The following is a 14,210-nucleotide window of genomic DNA, read 5'->3' on the forward strand; positions in this document are numbered from 1 at the left end:
AAAGTCTACTGTATGTTACCTTTTTATTTTATATTATATAATTAGAGTGGTAAGTGCTTGATGTACGAATATTTATAAACAAAAAAATTATTCAATACAACCGTTGTAATATGTCATTCATATAACTAATTTTGTTATGAGTTAGAATGTGAAAATTTTAATAATTAAAAAAATAAGTAATATTTATAAAAAAATTATTACAAATACTCGTTAGCTTGCTATATAAATAGAATAGGAATTCCCTCAAGTTCAAATCAACTTGAGAGGACCATATTCGCGATCTACACTGTTCATTATAAAATGAACGGTGTAAATTAAAAAAATACAATTTTAATTAAATTAATCTACACCGTTCATTTTGTAATGAGTACGGTGTAGATCGCGAACATAACCCCCTCAAATTCAAAATAAACTTGAGGAAATTCCAAATAATTATAGTATACATTAAAACTAAGAAAAAAACGACATCATTGCTAAAACGACAGAAATAACGGAATCAAACATTTTGGATTGGGGACATTTAAAATGGTTGGAAACGACATGATATTGAATTGCAGAGCCAACACTACTTTTTTTTTTTGGTCAAAGCCAACGCCTAATAAGCCAAAAGAGGGTGGAAAAATAAGATTTTAACTTCTTCTATGTATTAAAGTGATACCTCAATCCTTAAATTTTATTCTTCAACAAATTAATTACTTTTAGAAAATTAACTAAATTTTAAATTGTGAGATCTTATTAATCTATTACTATAATAAATGTATTAAACAAAATTATATTTTATACAATCATAATTATTTTATTTTGTTAATTGGGGATAGAAAAAAATATAGTAGTGGCTACAAAAAAACTAAAGTTATAAAACTATGTATATTTATTCATAAAAAAGACTGTATATTTAATTTTGAATTTTAGAAAGATATTTAATATATATATGCATACATTATGTGTATTTTAAAAATTTAAAGATATATATAATTAAAAAAAATAAAACTTCACATATATAAAATATTGCTAAATATGATATAAATATAAATGATAATTTTTTTATGACAAATAATAACCTTTTTTTATTTTTATATCTAAAACGTTATGACATAAGTTACTATTACAATAGAAGTGGTTGTGGAAAAAAAGAGTTAAAATAAACACGTGTGTGTGTATATTTATATATATTAAATGTTCATTAAAAAAAATTCTTCTCATGAATAAAAGTTCCATAAAAAAATGAGTTTTTTTTTTGAAAGAAAAATGAGTTTTCTTTAGTTAGAGTTTGTTTTATTTTTGTGAGTTTCTTTCTTTCAAAAGTTATTTTTAATCGTTTTGATTGTTAAATATTTAAAATTTAAATTAAAAGGTATTTAAACATATAAAAGAAAAATATTTGTGTCCAAAATAGTTTAATATAATATGATTCTTTAAAATATCAATAAAATTGATAAAACTGTCATCATAGTTTATAAAATTTTATTTATTTTTTAAATAATTAGAATGATTAAAAAGATTAAAAATATGTCCTAAAATATGTCAAAATATTTTTATCAAAAAAATAAATGATAAACTTAAATAATAAAATGTGATTAAGATTTGATAAATTATTATTAAATATATAACAATAATGCAACCAAATTAGTATTATCATTAAATTAATATCTCTGTTAAAAAAACAGTATAAAAACAAAATAAATTCAAAATCAAATGAAATAAATAATCACTTTCTCTCTATTTATACTTAAGATTCGTTACTTCCTCTTCGATCTGCCGCTATCGTTTGTCGCCGGCGTCGTTCACCCGTTCGCTGCCGCGCTCTGTCCTCTTCTCCGAACCGCCGCCTGCTCCTTTCCGTTACTCCGTTGCCGCAGTCTGCTCTCCGACAAGTAAGTGCTGTGGTTAAGTTTACAAACTGAATTGTTGTTGTATAGGTTTGATTTCTGATTTCTGCAATTAGGGGTATGCATCAACTATTAAAATCTCACAAAATGAACTCAAATTAGCAAAAGAAATAGTAATAATTAGAAATTTACAAAAAGATTAAATTCAGAAATAATAATCAAACCATCTCTTTACAAACTAAATCAATTCAATACGACAAGATTTATGTTTCTTATGAGATTTTTGTTTGGACTAATCAAAACTCAAAAGAATGCCAAGATGTGTAAGAGGTGGAACTCCCTAAAACCTGATTTTAGCTATGGTTTATAGATTAACTGAACTTTGTTTCCAACTCAAATGTCTTAACATCAACTCATTATTATAAAGCTGATACTAATAACCTTACGATATTGAGTTATTCCACCGGTGATGCCGTGATGGACATCAATATCGTAGATTCGTAAATGTTCTCTGACTTGTTGCCAATTTGTATTATAAACATTAATTGAAAGACACAAATGTATTATAAACAATGATTAAAATAATCCAATATTTTTCCAACCATTTCGAAACTTCGTCTGGTTCGGTTTCTGCACAGCCCTAATCTCACCAGGTGTTATAAGAAAATTTATTTTGTGGAAAAAATAATCATGCACCGTTAGAAATGGCGAATGGATTCATACGATATATGCAAATCTTAATTTTCTCATTATTAGGAGTTTTTTTTTTTGTTTCTTCGATGTATTAAATTTGATCAAATTCTTTGTAAACTTTTGGCAATTAACTGTGAATATGCAGTTTGACAAAACCTTTAGCGCAAGGCTCAAGAAGAGAGCTTTTTACTTCACAAAGATGGAGGAGAAGATGAATAGTAGTAGTACTAAAGCATCAGCGCTAGAGACTTCACGTTCTCCATCAGTATCAATTCTGCAAGCATTTTCGGTCCATCTGATCTGTGCACTTGGTTTAGCAATAGCTTTATGGGCGGTGGCTTACAATATCTACTCTATAAATCTTGTTTCTGACCCTTCACATACCCTTTTTCTTATATGGGTACTTTTGTTTATCCTGCTTTTGATTTTCTTTTCTATTTTACACATTATTTGTTAAAGTGGGAAATCCCACATTGGTTGTGTGTGTGAGTGGACATGTGTTTATATATTGGTTGGGCACTTCCACTTAACACCAATTGGTTTTAAGATGGAATCTAACATTATTGCTTCTGATTTGTTTCTTTTACTTGTTTATTTAGGTTGTGGAGACACCGATCGTTATTCTTCTTTACAGTTGGTTTCGATTGAATCCTGAACAATGCTCGGTATGTTTTTCTTTCTGTATAATTTTTAAATTTTCCTTGTTTGGTTGTTGGGAAATTGTTGGAATTCTGAGAAACGTTGAAAAAGATTAAATTTGTTGGGTCAAAGGTTACACCCTTGTACGTTTCATTGTAGTTATTAGTTAATTTGTTTTTTGAATGTGATTTTCCAGTACTTAAAAGCAGCAGCACGAGGGGTGGTTGCTATACCTGTTGGTTAGTATATATAATACTCTTCGTCGAATTAAATTCGTGATTAATGCTACATGAAACTGACATCAACTTTACAAGTATAAAAGTTTTGGAATTGATGAGTTCTTGATGGCAGTTGATTTTGATTATGCCTTGATGATATAAATCTTTCCTTTAAAGTTCTCATCGTGCTATATATATGCTATTGCTACGCCTTATCAGTCACTCCTATTCAGCTTCTTGTTTATTTTGTTGGATCAGGGCACTGATAATTAGATCAATGTTTATATGCAGCAGATTGGCATTTGTGATTCCGTCTTTATGGCAAATTTAATTCACCCCCTGCTATACATTTGTTTTATTGCTGTTTTATCTGGATTCACCAATCTTATATTCTTTGTTTTGAAATCTGTAGGAGCTCTAGTGAATGCTCTGGGAGCAATTGTTTTGGGCGCTCCTGTTGGTATCCAGTATGTGGTATAGGGATCAATGTGTTACTTCTGTTTGTTTTTTCTGAAAATGTAAATCACAGTTGAGGTTTGAACCTCGAAGTGAAGGGGTTCACAATCTCTACTCCCTTGAAAGAGTTTCATTATAGTCAGCCGTCAGGTACTTAATTCCCCTGCTTGTTTCAACTTCTTTTTATTAGTGATAAAAAAAGAAAACTTTTTTTTTGTCATTTTGTTCTGAAAGTAAGTCGATTGTAGTTGAAATTTTGCTGGGGTATTAAGTTTACATTATGGTGGTGGCTGTCCAACTCAACTATGATTTATGGTTTCAGAATAACAAAGAAGAATTATGTGTTATTTTAAAAAATTATGATGAAACGGGAACTTCATCTCTTGCCGTGATTTGTTTTGGAGTTAAAAATCTGCAGTAGGGTATTGATTTTCTTTCTTATCATTGGAGGCAGGTACTTACCAAAGACCATTAATTGGTCTCTTCTTATGTCATCATTCACAGTAAGTTCTATTAGGTTTCGCTAAGCAAGTTTACCAACTAATTTATCAATTTAGTATGACAATTCCAACTTAAAAAACCTCAGCTTTTGCATTCTATCTCACTCATTACTCTTGAATGTTCATCGTTTTTACAAAATATGCAAGTGAACTGATATTTGTTTGTTCTGTCTGCTGGGTCTGCTTAGACTAGTGTCAGTACAGATCCAAGCATTTTGAGCATGTTTACTTCCCTTGACCAGTGTTCTACATCTTAATGATAAATTAATATTAGTGAACATTCTCGTCTTTTTGCAGTTTGTGCCTGCAGCGTGTGTATTTGGTTCATCATGGTCTCATTGGCAACGCATATTTGCACATACAAAGTAATTTCTGCAACATCATATTTTCTTGGAGTATTACCGTCATACTATAATAAGTATAAGTTATAAGTAAGCTTTAAGTTGGATCATCACTTTGACCATTCGAAACAACAGTAAAGCAATCTGTAGATTTGGGGAATTTTTTTAATTGAAAATGTAGAAAATATCTGTTTACTCCTACTGTCCTACACACAGCCTTATTAAATACTTGTCGTCATAGTGATGATCCAACACACAATAATAAATACTTCTCGTCAATTCAAAGTGAGAGTTTCCATGCTAGTCTGCAGTTGGAAAAAAAACAACCAACCATACATTCTAGAACTAAGGCACATATAGTTGAAAATTTTATCTATAACTCTTGGGCTAAACCAACTCTCAAATTCTTATGGTGCTGATGTGGCACTTCATTCTTTTTCCTGTTAGGCCAATCGGATCTTTAGAGTATATGATTTGCATACCAGCACACGGGGCCATAATTGCAGCTTGGTTTGGGGCTTGGCCTATGCCACTGGACTGGGAAAGACCATGGCAGGTGCTGTTCTATTTACCTTCAGATCCTTATTTCTTGCTATCATAAGCCGTCTTTCCACTATGTTGTCGTAAACTTATATATTTTTGAGTTCCCTGATCTATATTGATAGTCTGATATAAATTTGTAGGAATGGCCAATATGTGTAACTTACGGAGCAATGACTGGTTATCTGGTTGGAATGCTAGTATCTCTCTGTTTCACACTTGCACGCGGGGGACGGCATCATCTTAAAGGGGACTAACATGCTAAATAATAATAGTATTTCTTCAAGTTTTGTAGCAGCTAGCTTATGCAATTTTAAGGACCTACTTAACATAATTGATATGCAGAATTTCTGCATTCTGGTTATAGCGACTAGTCTCACCCTTGCTTAAAGAGTGATTGCTTATAATTGTAGGAAGGATAAATGGGTCATTCTTTTAGATAATTATATGAAACTAATTTTTCACTGGCGTGAACTTTTAATCTTATGAACCGTTTTGATTTCTTGATATAGGATTGTATGTTAACGTGGTACAGTATAACTTGCAAACTATTGGATTTTTAGCAGCGGTCATCTCAATATTGTAGTTAGTGATAAATCGTAAATATGAGCAATTATGAATTGAATTCTTTTGACAATATAACTTCACATGTAGAAAAAGTATAAAAATAAAAGAAATACTAAATCAAATGAAATAAATAGCCATTTTGTCTCTATTTTCAGATCCCTACTTCCTTTTTATTTGTTTAACTATTAATTTTAAACTATAAAATAAACAAAAAAAATCAATCAAAAATCAACTACACATGCTCATGCTGCTACAGTTTTTTAATTTTTAATATCAAGAGAAAGTAAATTTTTAAAAATACAAAAGGGTACAACTTTTAGATCGCATATATAGAATAAGATTTATTGAAAAGCAAATGATAGGATTAATAATGATGTAAAGAGTAAAATCTAAAGTCAGGTAATTTGAAATATTTATGAAACAATACATTACAAAATGATGCAAAGTAACACAGTACCATCGTCCTTAATCTGCAATGATCATAATGATCATGCTTTTTTACTATACTCACATAGATATAATTGATCGGTTATACATAGGGCTGGTTCGGTTTTATTCGGTCTGAAATTGACCGAAATTGATTAAACCAAAATTTGTTTAATATCCAAACCAATCAAATTGAAGTATAGTTCGGACCGAAAATGAACCAAGCCAAATTATTTGATCGGTTTGGTTTTGTTCGTTTTAAAAAAATTTAGTTTCCATTTTGATTTTTTTCAATATATTAATTTAAGCAATTTGTCGATCGAATATAGTTTAATCTTGAATAATTACTAACGAGGTATAGATGTATGTATTTATATTAAAAATTAAAAATTATTTTAGTTATTAATTTGGTTTTTTTTTATGATATTAGTTTTGAAATTGTCCGCACCAATTTAAACTTCAAACATTTGTGACAACACCAACCGAACCTAACTATTTTTTTTTACCTCAGTAATCAAATCAATTTTATTATTTTAGTTTAGTTTGATTTTGTCTTGGTTCGGTTTGACACGCAACTATGTTTACAAATACAGCATCCCAAACAACAAAATGAATAGGGGTAAGCGTTCGGTTCAAACTGAATTAAATTGGACAATTTTTTTAAAATAAATCAAACTCGAATAAAATCAAACTAGTCGGTTCGATTTGCATTAAATTATAATTGAATCAACCACACTCTTCTTGTACACTTGGATCATATTGTTCTCAGGTTGAATTCAGCTAAATTAACCAGCCTAGAAGTTTATTTCTTTTGTTCTTTAAACAGTGCTCAACTTTTGAAAATAGCGTCTTCGACTTGTCGTTTCAATGTCGGACCCCTAAGATTTCAGGACCCCACGAGTGGGTGGCTACTCAAAGGTCAAAAATTGAAACGAGAGTTCGTACACACGCGCGATGAACCGGGCGTGTTTCTCAAAATATGGTTAGGTTTGTGGTCTGTACGGAATGTGGAGGTTCGGATGGTTTCCTTGTTTTATGAGCAGCGAGAGAAAATAAAGGTGCGGTGAAAAATAGTGTTGTTGCTTTCTTTAACCCATGACATGTCCACTTCAATTTTACTTTATCTAATTATTTTTCAATATAAATTTACTTTTTTTTTATTTTATCCTGTTTTGAAAAGTACATTCATAAATATAATTGGTTTAAAATATAAAGAGATTACTTAAAAGATTTAAAGAATTAATATCCTCTCTGATTCATTTCAACTTAAAAATTAAGTTAAACAAATTTTTTAACAAAATAAATACTATAAATCTAAAAATATAATTCTAATGAATTGAGCTATACCATTTATTTTGTAATATTTGTGTAGATTTGTTGAATTTGACCCTTAAAATTGACATAAACTCGATCCTACGAATTAAAGTGAACTTAAAAGAATTTTATTCCAACTTAAAAATCCAAATGTTTTTTCATCCCTAAGTTGAATTGAAGAATACAAAAACAATCTAAAAAAATTAAATCAATGATTGAATCGGTATTATGGTCAATGACTTCCTAACTCAATTGGTTAGGAGTGAGATTCAAGATTCTAATTTTTTTTAATAACGTAAAGTTCTCATATATTCTAAATACTACTGTATATCAAATGTTGTAAATAAATAGTATTTTTTTTTGTATATCTCTATTAAAAAAATCAGTATTAAAAAAATCAGTATTATGATTACTGATGAGTAATTTTCTTAACAGACTTTAAACTATTTTACTTCTTTTCAAACCATTTCTAAATTTCAATTTGCAATTTAATTGTTTGTAAAGTTTTATTTAATAATGCACCTTCTCATTTGATAACCATTTAATGATATATCAATCAGCTTGAATTCTACTAAACTCATAAAAAAATTTAAAATTTCGATCGGAATATTTCCACTGAATTCGATAAACTCTCTGAGATTTTAATAATAGAATTACATCTAATTAACATATCGCCAAACTGACTATTAAGAAAGTGACACATTCTAAAATATTAACAAAATTTGAAAAAATCACAATCGGAACATTCAGATTATTAAATAAACATTTAAAAATACGAATTAGAGTTAGTAGATGGTTATGAAAAAGAAAAAAGATAGTTTAGAATCAATCGGTATAAATTATCCGACTATTGATTTACTAAATAAACCGGCTCAACTAATTACACACACACACCGCATTTATATATATAAAAAAAATTCAAAAAAAAAGGTAAAATTCTAATCAATAATTTATTAGAAAACTAACAAGTAAATCATACATACTCCACATAAAATTAAAGAAATAGCAAAGATAGTAATACTAATAAGCAACTCTCACTTATTCCTCACATTGTCATTACCACTTGTGGCATTGCCTCTCAGAAATCAGACCTCCCATTTTTTTCCTTTCTTCTCTAATGAAATTCAACACCCGTATTTTTGATATTTTGCTCTTTTAATTCGTACACAAACATAATAAAAAAGTTTCTCTTTCCTACGCACCCATCACGTGTCCATCTCAGGTACTACATCGTGCTTTTCGCTTCTCCTCAGTCTGTAGCCTGCAAATCCACCAGCTCAGACTTTTTTCTCAGACTAATAATACATTTTCTCAGACAATTTCTGCCCATTTCTTTCTCATTTTACTCAAATTAACATTTTACCAACTCACAGAATAATAACTCAGCCAGAGCCAGGGGCTGAAAATACAATTTTCTTTAATACGGGCTAAATTGGACAGAGATGAAAAAAGAAGGGGTTTCATTTGAGAGACAGAGCCGTCTTTACCATTATTACCAATATCATTATTACATGACTGCACAAAGGTTATGTCTAAAAATTTCAGAAACGCACTCTCTCTTATTTTTACCTCAGTTTTTACATTCATGTACTGTCTCTGCTCTCGTTTCAGCTCTGCTTTTAATTTTTGACACTGTCTCTGGGTCACAATTATCCCTGTCAGCTCACCTAATTACTGCCCCTGCCATACTCTTCTCAAAAACCTTTTCGTATACACTAATACTAATACTAATAATACACACACCTAACTTATTGTTTTTGTCCCTTTACTATATTTCCTACTATATTGGCTCTGCTCTCTGCTCTCTGCTTCTTCTTGCATATTTTTTTCCTTGTTTTTGTAGTTATGTCAGATAGTTTTAGTGTAAATATGGTTGCTGCTGCTTCTAAAACTTCTGCTGCTGCTGGCGGCGGCGGCGGCGGCGGTGGAAGTAGTTCTTGTGTTGTGTCTTTGCCGCCGCCTTGTCCGAAGTCTCCACCGGAGTATCCTGACTTGTATGGAAAACGCAGAGAACTGGCTAAAGTTCAGATGCTTGAGAGAGAGATCGGTTTTCTTGAGGTGGGTTTGTTTGTTTACTTACTTGTTATTGAAGTTTTTTTAGTGCACAAAAACTAACAAGAAAATATTATGTTGATTAATAATAATAGCAAGATACTATTTTTAGCTTGTTTAATAGGTGAAAGGTGCAATCTTTATTTATTAATGTGGACTTAAACATGGAAAATTATTATCTGGCAATATGAAAGTATAGCTGGAAATGGAAAATTTTCTGATTGAATAGTTTTGACAAAAGGGTCTGACTTGTGACTTATTATGGCATGGTTTTCAATCTTTTTGTTCATAATTTATTGTTTAAACTTGTGAGACTTTGCAGCTTAAATTGGTGAACTTTTATATATTGTTGCATTAATTTTGAATTATAAATCCCGGGTGTTTATAGGCAATTTGTAGAATCCAAAGTTGTGTTTCAGGTGGAAATTTTTTGAGCTGTTGATTTCTTGCTGTGGTGCTATACTCTTAAGGTGGTCCTAATAGTGCACCATGTGATATCTTTCACAAATGACAGAGAATCAAACCTATTGATATCTGTTTTATGACAAAATCTGAGAAATGCAGCTGTTTGTTTGTTTCTGGCCCTTGTCTACCAATTCATATCCTGCAGATTATGCAGTAGCAAAATTCATCCTTAATCATGTTCTCTGGTTTTTCTTGTGAATTGGTATTTGATTTCTACATTCTAATTGCAATGGTTTAACTGGCAATTTCTGTTTGAGCAGGATGAAATTAAATCTGTCCAAGCCCTTCAGCCTGCATCCAAATGTTGCAAAGAGTATGTTCGTTTGTATCTTTTTGCATTTAGCTTATACTTGTTCTTGTTTGGAGTAGCGCCATTCACTATCACAGTTTTAGTGAAGGACTATTTTATTGGTACATCTGGGATAAATAGAAATCATGATCATCAATACTAAGCTATCTGTATTGATTTTGCAGGGTCAGTGAGTTTGTGTTGGCAAATTCAGATCCTCTGATACCTAGGTGAGAATGTTACTATTCGTATTTTCCGAGTTTCCTAATCTCTATATATCTTGAATGTGGACCATTAGCTCTTGTAACTTTGCTAATTTTCTTTCAAGCAGAAATCGGAAAAATCGCAAGGCTTGTCGATTCTGGAAGTGGCTGTGGTACTGTTTTCTTGTCCCTTAGTCTTATGATCTTATCTATATGCCCATCAGTGAAGTTACTATGACATGAACTTAAAATTTCAATGATTGATTGCCTTATTCCTAATCAAATTGGAAAAACTGAGCTATAGGACAAATTCATGTTAGTTTGAGTTGAGAACAGCTTTTCTATATAATGTATTTTTAAGACAGCAAAATTGCAGCTATTGTTGATGTGATTACAGCTTAAGATTATGTATATTCATGTTATGATTGTGGTCTCCATGTGACCTAAGTATTTTGATCTCATAGTAACAGTCTGCCACAAGATTATGTCTATTCATGTTATAATGCATTTTCCTGTCGTGATTTTAACTTCGCAACGATATATATTATTGCCTGCAGTGGAATACCCTGTTTCAGTTTCTCGTGGATTTGTTGTTGCTGTCGTTCAACAAGCTGTCATTGTCTGGAGTTGCCGTCCTGTTGTGGCTGCAACTGCGACTGTAATCCATGTAATTGCTTTTCATGTTTCCGTTACTCAGCACCCAAGTGCAAATGTTGCTCCGGGTGTTGCTCCTGCTCGTGTTCTTGCACTTGTCCGAAATCGAATTGCTGTCGCTGTATAAGGCAAGCATGCAGTAGTAACTGCTGCACTTGTCAACTTCCTTCGTGCTCGGATTGCTCTTGTTGCATACCGTCCTGCCCAGATTGCTCTTGCTGCATTCCATCATGCCCAGATTGCTCTTGCTGCAGACCGTCATGTCCAGATTGCTCTTGCTGCATACCGTCATGCCCAGATTGCTCTTGCTGCATACCGTCATGCCCGGATTGCTCTTGCTGCACTTGGTTATGCTGTTATCCTAAAGGAAAACACTCGACCCCTAGACGCCCCAAATCTCCGAAATGTACGAAGGTACGTCTTTGTTGTAATTGTACAAAAACTTGTAATCCATGCTGCCTTTTCTTTTAGTACACATCAAATTAAGCACAATAATGAATTCCTTTTTTCTCCATTATACCATTCATTTTCCACATATCATATTTTCCAACTTAACTATCAAGTGTAGATAATCATCATATCCATTTCGAGTTGTCGTTTCGCTTATGCAGATTAGATTAGATCAGATTTCTGGGGCTGATCTAGTTTGGCTGGTTTCTAATTAGAGTTATATGAATGGTTTTATCACTCATTAGCTTTGTTGTTTGATTATGAAAATAAATAGATAGGACCTACAAGTAATAAATTATTAGTGCAAAAATAATTGAATTGGCAGTTCATATTTTTGATATTATATGGTTGCTACTGGTGACTGGCCATAATAAGACTATCCTTTTCTGCAAAGATTATAAGCTACAGAAAACTGTCATTTCCATTCAGTTTTTGTACAATTATGGATATACACAGGCTTTATATTTGTCAAAATAATATCAATAGTGGTAATGTTAGCAAAACAATAATGTCAGAAATGTCCATGATCTGGTGGTGGTTGCTGCAATAAGCTAACTTTGGAAAAATAGTGTCAGCTGGTGGAGAATAATGCACTTACTGTAGTCATTTGGAAGTTGCAGGGTGGGGTAGATTATGCACAAACCAAGGCCTTGCTCCATGAAGAATTAAGGCCTTTCTTAGGTCATGTTACCCTATATATATGGTAACGGTCCAATAGGAAACTAAGATACTACTACTAGGATTGTCTGATTAATAAGGACTGTAAATAATTTTAAGTTCAATATGCCCCCTCAGCTTAAGTCAATTAATATAGAAATTAATTTTACTTTTAATTTGATGAGAACTTTATTTCTTATTATTAATTTGTACAGAAATATATAATTCATGCATAAGAGTGGGAAAATACCCATCAAGTTTAGGGGGGGAATTAATAATCGTTGAGAAGTTTATGACTATTTTGATGATTATGTTAATTTTTATGGTGATTGATTAACACGTATATATTTAGGAGGTAAATTTAAATTTAAATTTATGGAACTATGTTGTTATGCTTAAGTTGATGTGTGTCTCATGACAAATTCTATAATTATTTTTGGTTTCGTTATTTACTTTGTTCATTTAACCATTAAATACAAATGATGGTTGTTCATTTAATGGTGATAAATGAACAAAGTATTCTTTATTTATAAAAAATAAAGGAATAACACATTTTCATGTCCCTAAACTATATCTATTTTGTTTATCTAGTTCTTAAACTATTTTTTGTACTTATCTGGTCCTTCAATTAAGCGAAAATGCATTTTTAAGTTCCTAAATGATAAAGACGGCGTTGTTTCGTTATTTTTGAAAATGCAAATTGATACCTTCAATGGCGTCGTTTTTGGCACTTAGGGACTGGAAAATGGTTTTTCGTTAAATTGAAGGATCATATGAGAATAAAAAATAGTTTAAGGACCAGATAAACAAAACATGTATAGTTTAAGGATCTAGAAATGGGTTTTTCCAAAAATAAAATAACCATAGAAAGAATCTTCATAATTCAACTTATTATCTCCTTCATTCTAAATTGATAAACATTATTTAAAAATATTATTTCAGATTACAGCCACTAAATCATTATTTAAGTGATTAATTATCATATGTAATCTTTACTAATTATAGTATAATGTATTGAAAAGATAAAAGTAGTCATTTAAAAACAAAAAATAAATTCTTAATTAAATAAGGATAATTTGATATTTTTTATTAAATTCACTCATTTTATTTAAATAACTAACTTTTTAAAATTTATGTTAATGTCCTAAAATGCCTAAAATTGTAAGTTGATTTGAATATTCAAATTAAATTTATTAGATTATATCTAATTGTACTTGTAATATCATCTCTTTTTTCGATCCGTTTCTAGGTATTAATTCGTACCCGTTAATTGTTCCGGTTATTACATGACTGTCAAATTTAGTGATACGACGTGTCTAGTCAAATCCTATATAAACGTTTAAAATTGTAATTCTTATCGTACGGCTTCATGTGGCAAATCGAGGTGTTTATATAGGACTTTAATCGGCACATCACGTCATTAAATTTGACAACAATGGTGGTTGAGACAACGAAATTATTAAATAAGATTTTTGAGACAATTAGGATATGAATTAAAGTTTAAAAATGATTAGAAGATAGAGATTAGACATGAACAATTAGTATCAATTATTCAAATTTATTAAAAAGTAAAGTGATTTTTACATTCTCATTTATAATGAAATCACTAAATTGTAAGTTTTTCTCACCTTTATATTTTAGAATATTATTGACTATCCTTTATATTTAGATATAAATACTATATTTTCCTAATTATTTATTTGTAATTTTTAATACAGTTTTAATCTTTAAATTAAAACATTTTATTACAAAATAAATTATTTAGTGTTTAAAAGTAAGAGAAATGTTATTAATTTCAATATTAAATTTCTAGTATTTATTATATTTAATATTAAAACTAAGTGTTTAATAATTTACTATTTGGTCTTAAATTTAATCAAACATCAATTTATTAGTAAATCTTTGAGACCCAAACAT

General features: G+C 30.5%; 2 protein-coding genes across 4 annotated transcripts; both read left to right on the forward strand.

Moving 5' to 3' along the window:
* Window positions 1-1,691: 1,691 nt before the first annotated feature.
* On the forward strand, window positions 1,692-5,680 carry LOC126669878 (uncharacterized). Of its 3 annotated transcripts, XM_050363512.2 has the most exons (9): window positions 1,694-1,874; window positions 2,668-2,922; window positions 3,122-3,187; window positions 3,358-3,400; window positions 3,792-3,846; window positions 4,290-4,338; window positions 4,633-4,700; window positions 5,124-5,232; window positions 5,360-5,680. In XM_050363512.2, the coding sequence occupies exons 2-9, from the start codon at window positions 2,722-2,724 to the stop codon at window positions 5,471-5,473; spliced, it is 705 nt and encodes a 234-aa protein (XP_050219469.1). In that variant the 5' UTR covers window positions 1,694-1,874; window positions 2,668-2,721; the 3' UTR covers window positions 5,474-5,680. The 3 variants fall into 3 exon arrangements, with proteins under 3 accessions (XP_050219470.1, XP_050219469.1, XP_050219471.1); XM_050363513.1 differs by lacking the exon at window positions 4,633-4,700 and having other exon boundaries at window positions 1,692-1,874; XM_050363514.2 differs by lacking the exons at window positions 1,694-1,874; window positions 2,668-2,922; window positions 3,358-3,400 and having other exon boundaries at window positions 3,116-3,187.
* Window positions 5,681-8,644: 2,964 nt separating this feature from the next.
* On the forward strand, window positions 8,645-11,703 carry LOC126666725 (guanine nucleotide-binding protein subunit gamma 3). Its single transcript, XM_050359582.2, has 5 exons — window positions 8,645-9,581; window positions 10,301-10,353; window positions 10,515-10,559; window positions 10,661-10,705; window positions 11,090-11,703. The coding sequence occupies exons 1-5, from the start codon at window positions 9,369-9,371 to the stop codon at window positions 11,655-11,657; spliced, it is 924 nt and encodes a 307-aa protein (XP_050215539.1). The 5' UTR covers window positions 8,645-9,368; the 3' UTR covers window positions 11,658-11,703.
* The last annotated feature ends 2,507 nt before the right edge of the window (window positions 11,704-14,210 follow it).

Source organism: Mercurialis annua, linkage group LG2 (assembly GCF_937616625.2).
Source record: "Mercurialis annua linkage group LG2, ddMerAnnu1.2, whole genome shotgun sequence".
Taxonomy (NCBI): Eukaryota; Viridiplantae; Streptophyta; class Magnoliopsida; order Malpighiales; family Euphorbiaceae; genus Mercurialis; species Mercurialis annua.

Excerpts from the sequence above, each read along its gene's own strand:
- LOC126669878 (XM_050363512.2), top strand. The coding sequence starts at position 2,722 with ATGGAGGAGAAGATGAATAGTAGTAGTACTAAAGCATCAGCGCTAGAG. Across the intron at positions 3,401-3,791 it reads GGTGGTTGCTATACCTGTTG|GAGCTCTAGTGAATGCTCTG; the intron begins GTTAGTATATAT and ends TGAAATCTGTAG. Across the intron at positions 4,339-4,632 it reads TTCTTATGTCATCATTCACA|TTTGTGCCTGCAGCGTGTGT; the intron begins GTAAGTTCTATT and ends GTCTTTTTGCAG.
- LOC126666725 (XM_050359582.2), top strand. The coding sequence starts at position 9,369 with ATGTCAGATAGTTTTAGTGTAAATATGGTTGCTGCTGCTTCTAAAACT. Across the intron at positions 9,582-10,300 it reads GAGAGATCGGTTTTCTTGAG|GATGAAATTAAATCTGTCCA; the intron begins GTGGGTTTGTTT and ends CTGTTTGAGCAG. Across the intron at positions 10,354-10,514 it reads GCATCCAAATGTTGCAAAGA|GGTCAGTGAGTTTGTGTTGG; the intron begins GTATGTTCGTTT and ends TTGATTTTGCAG.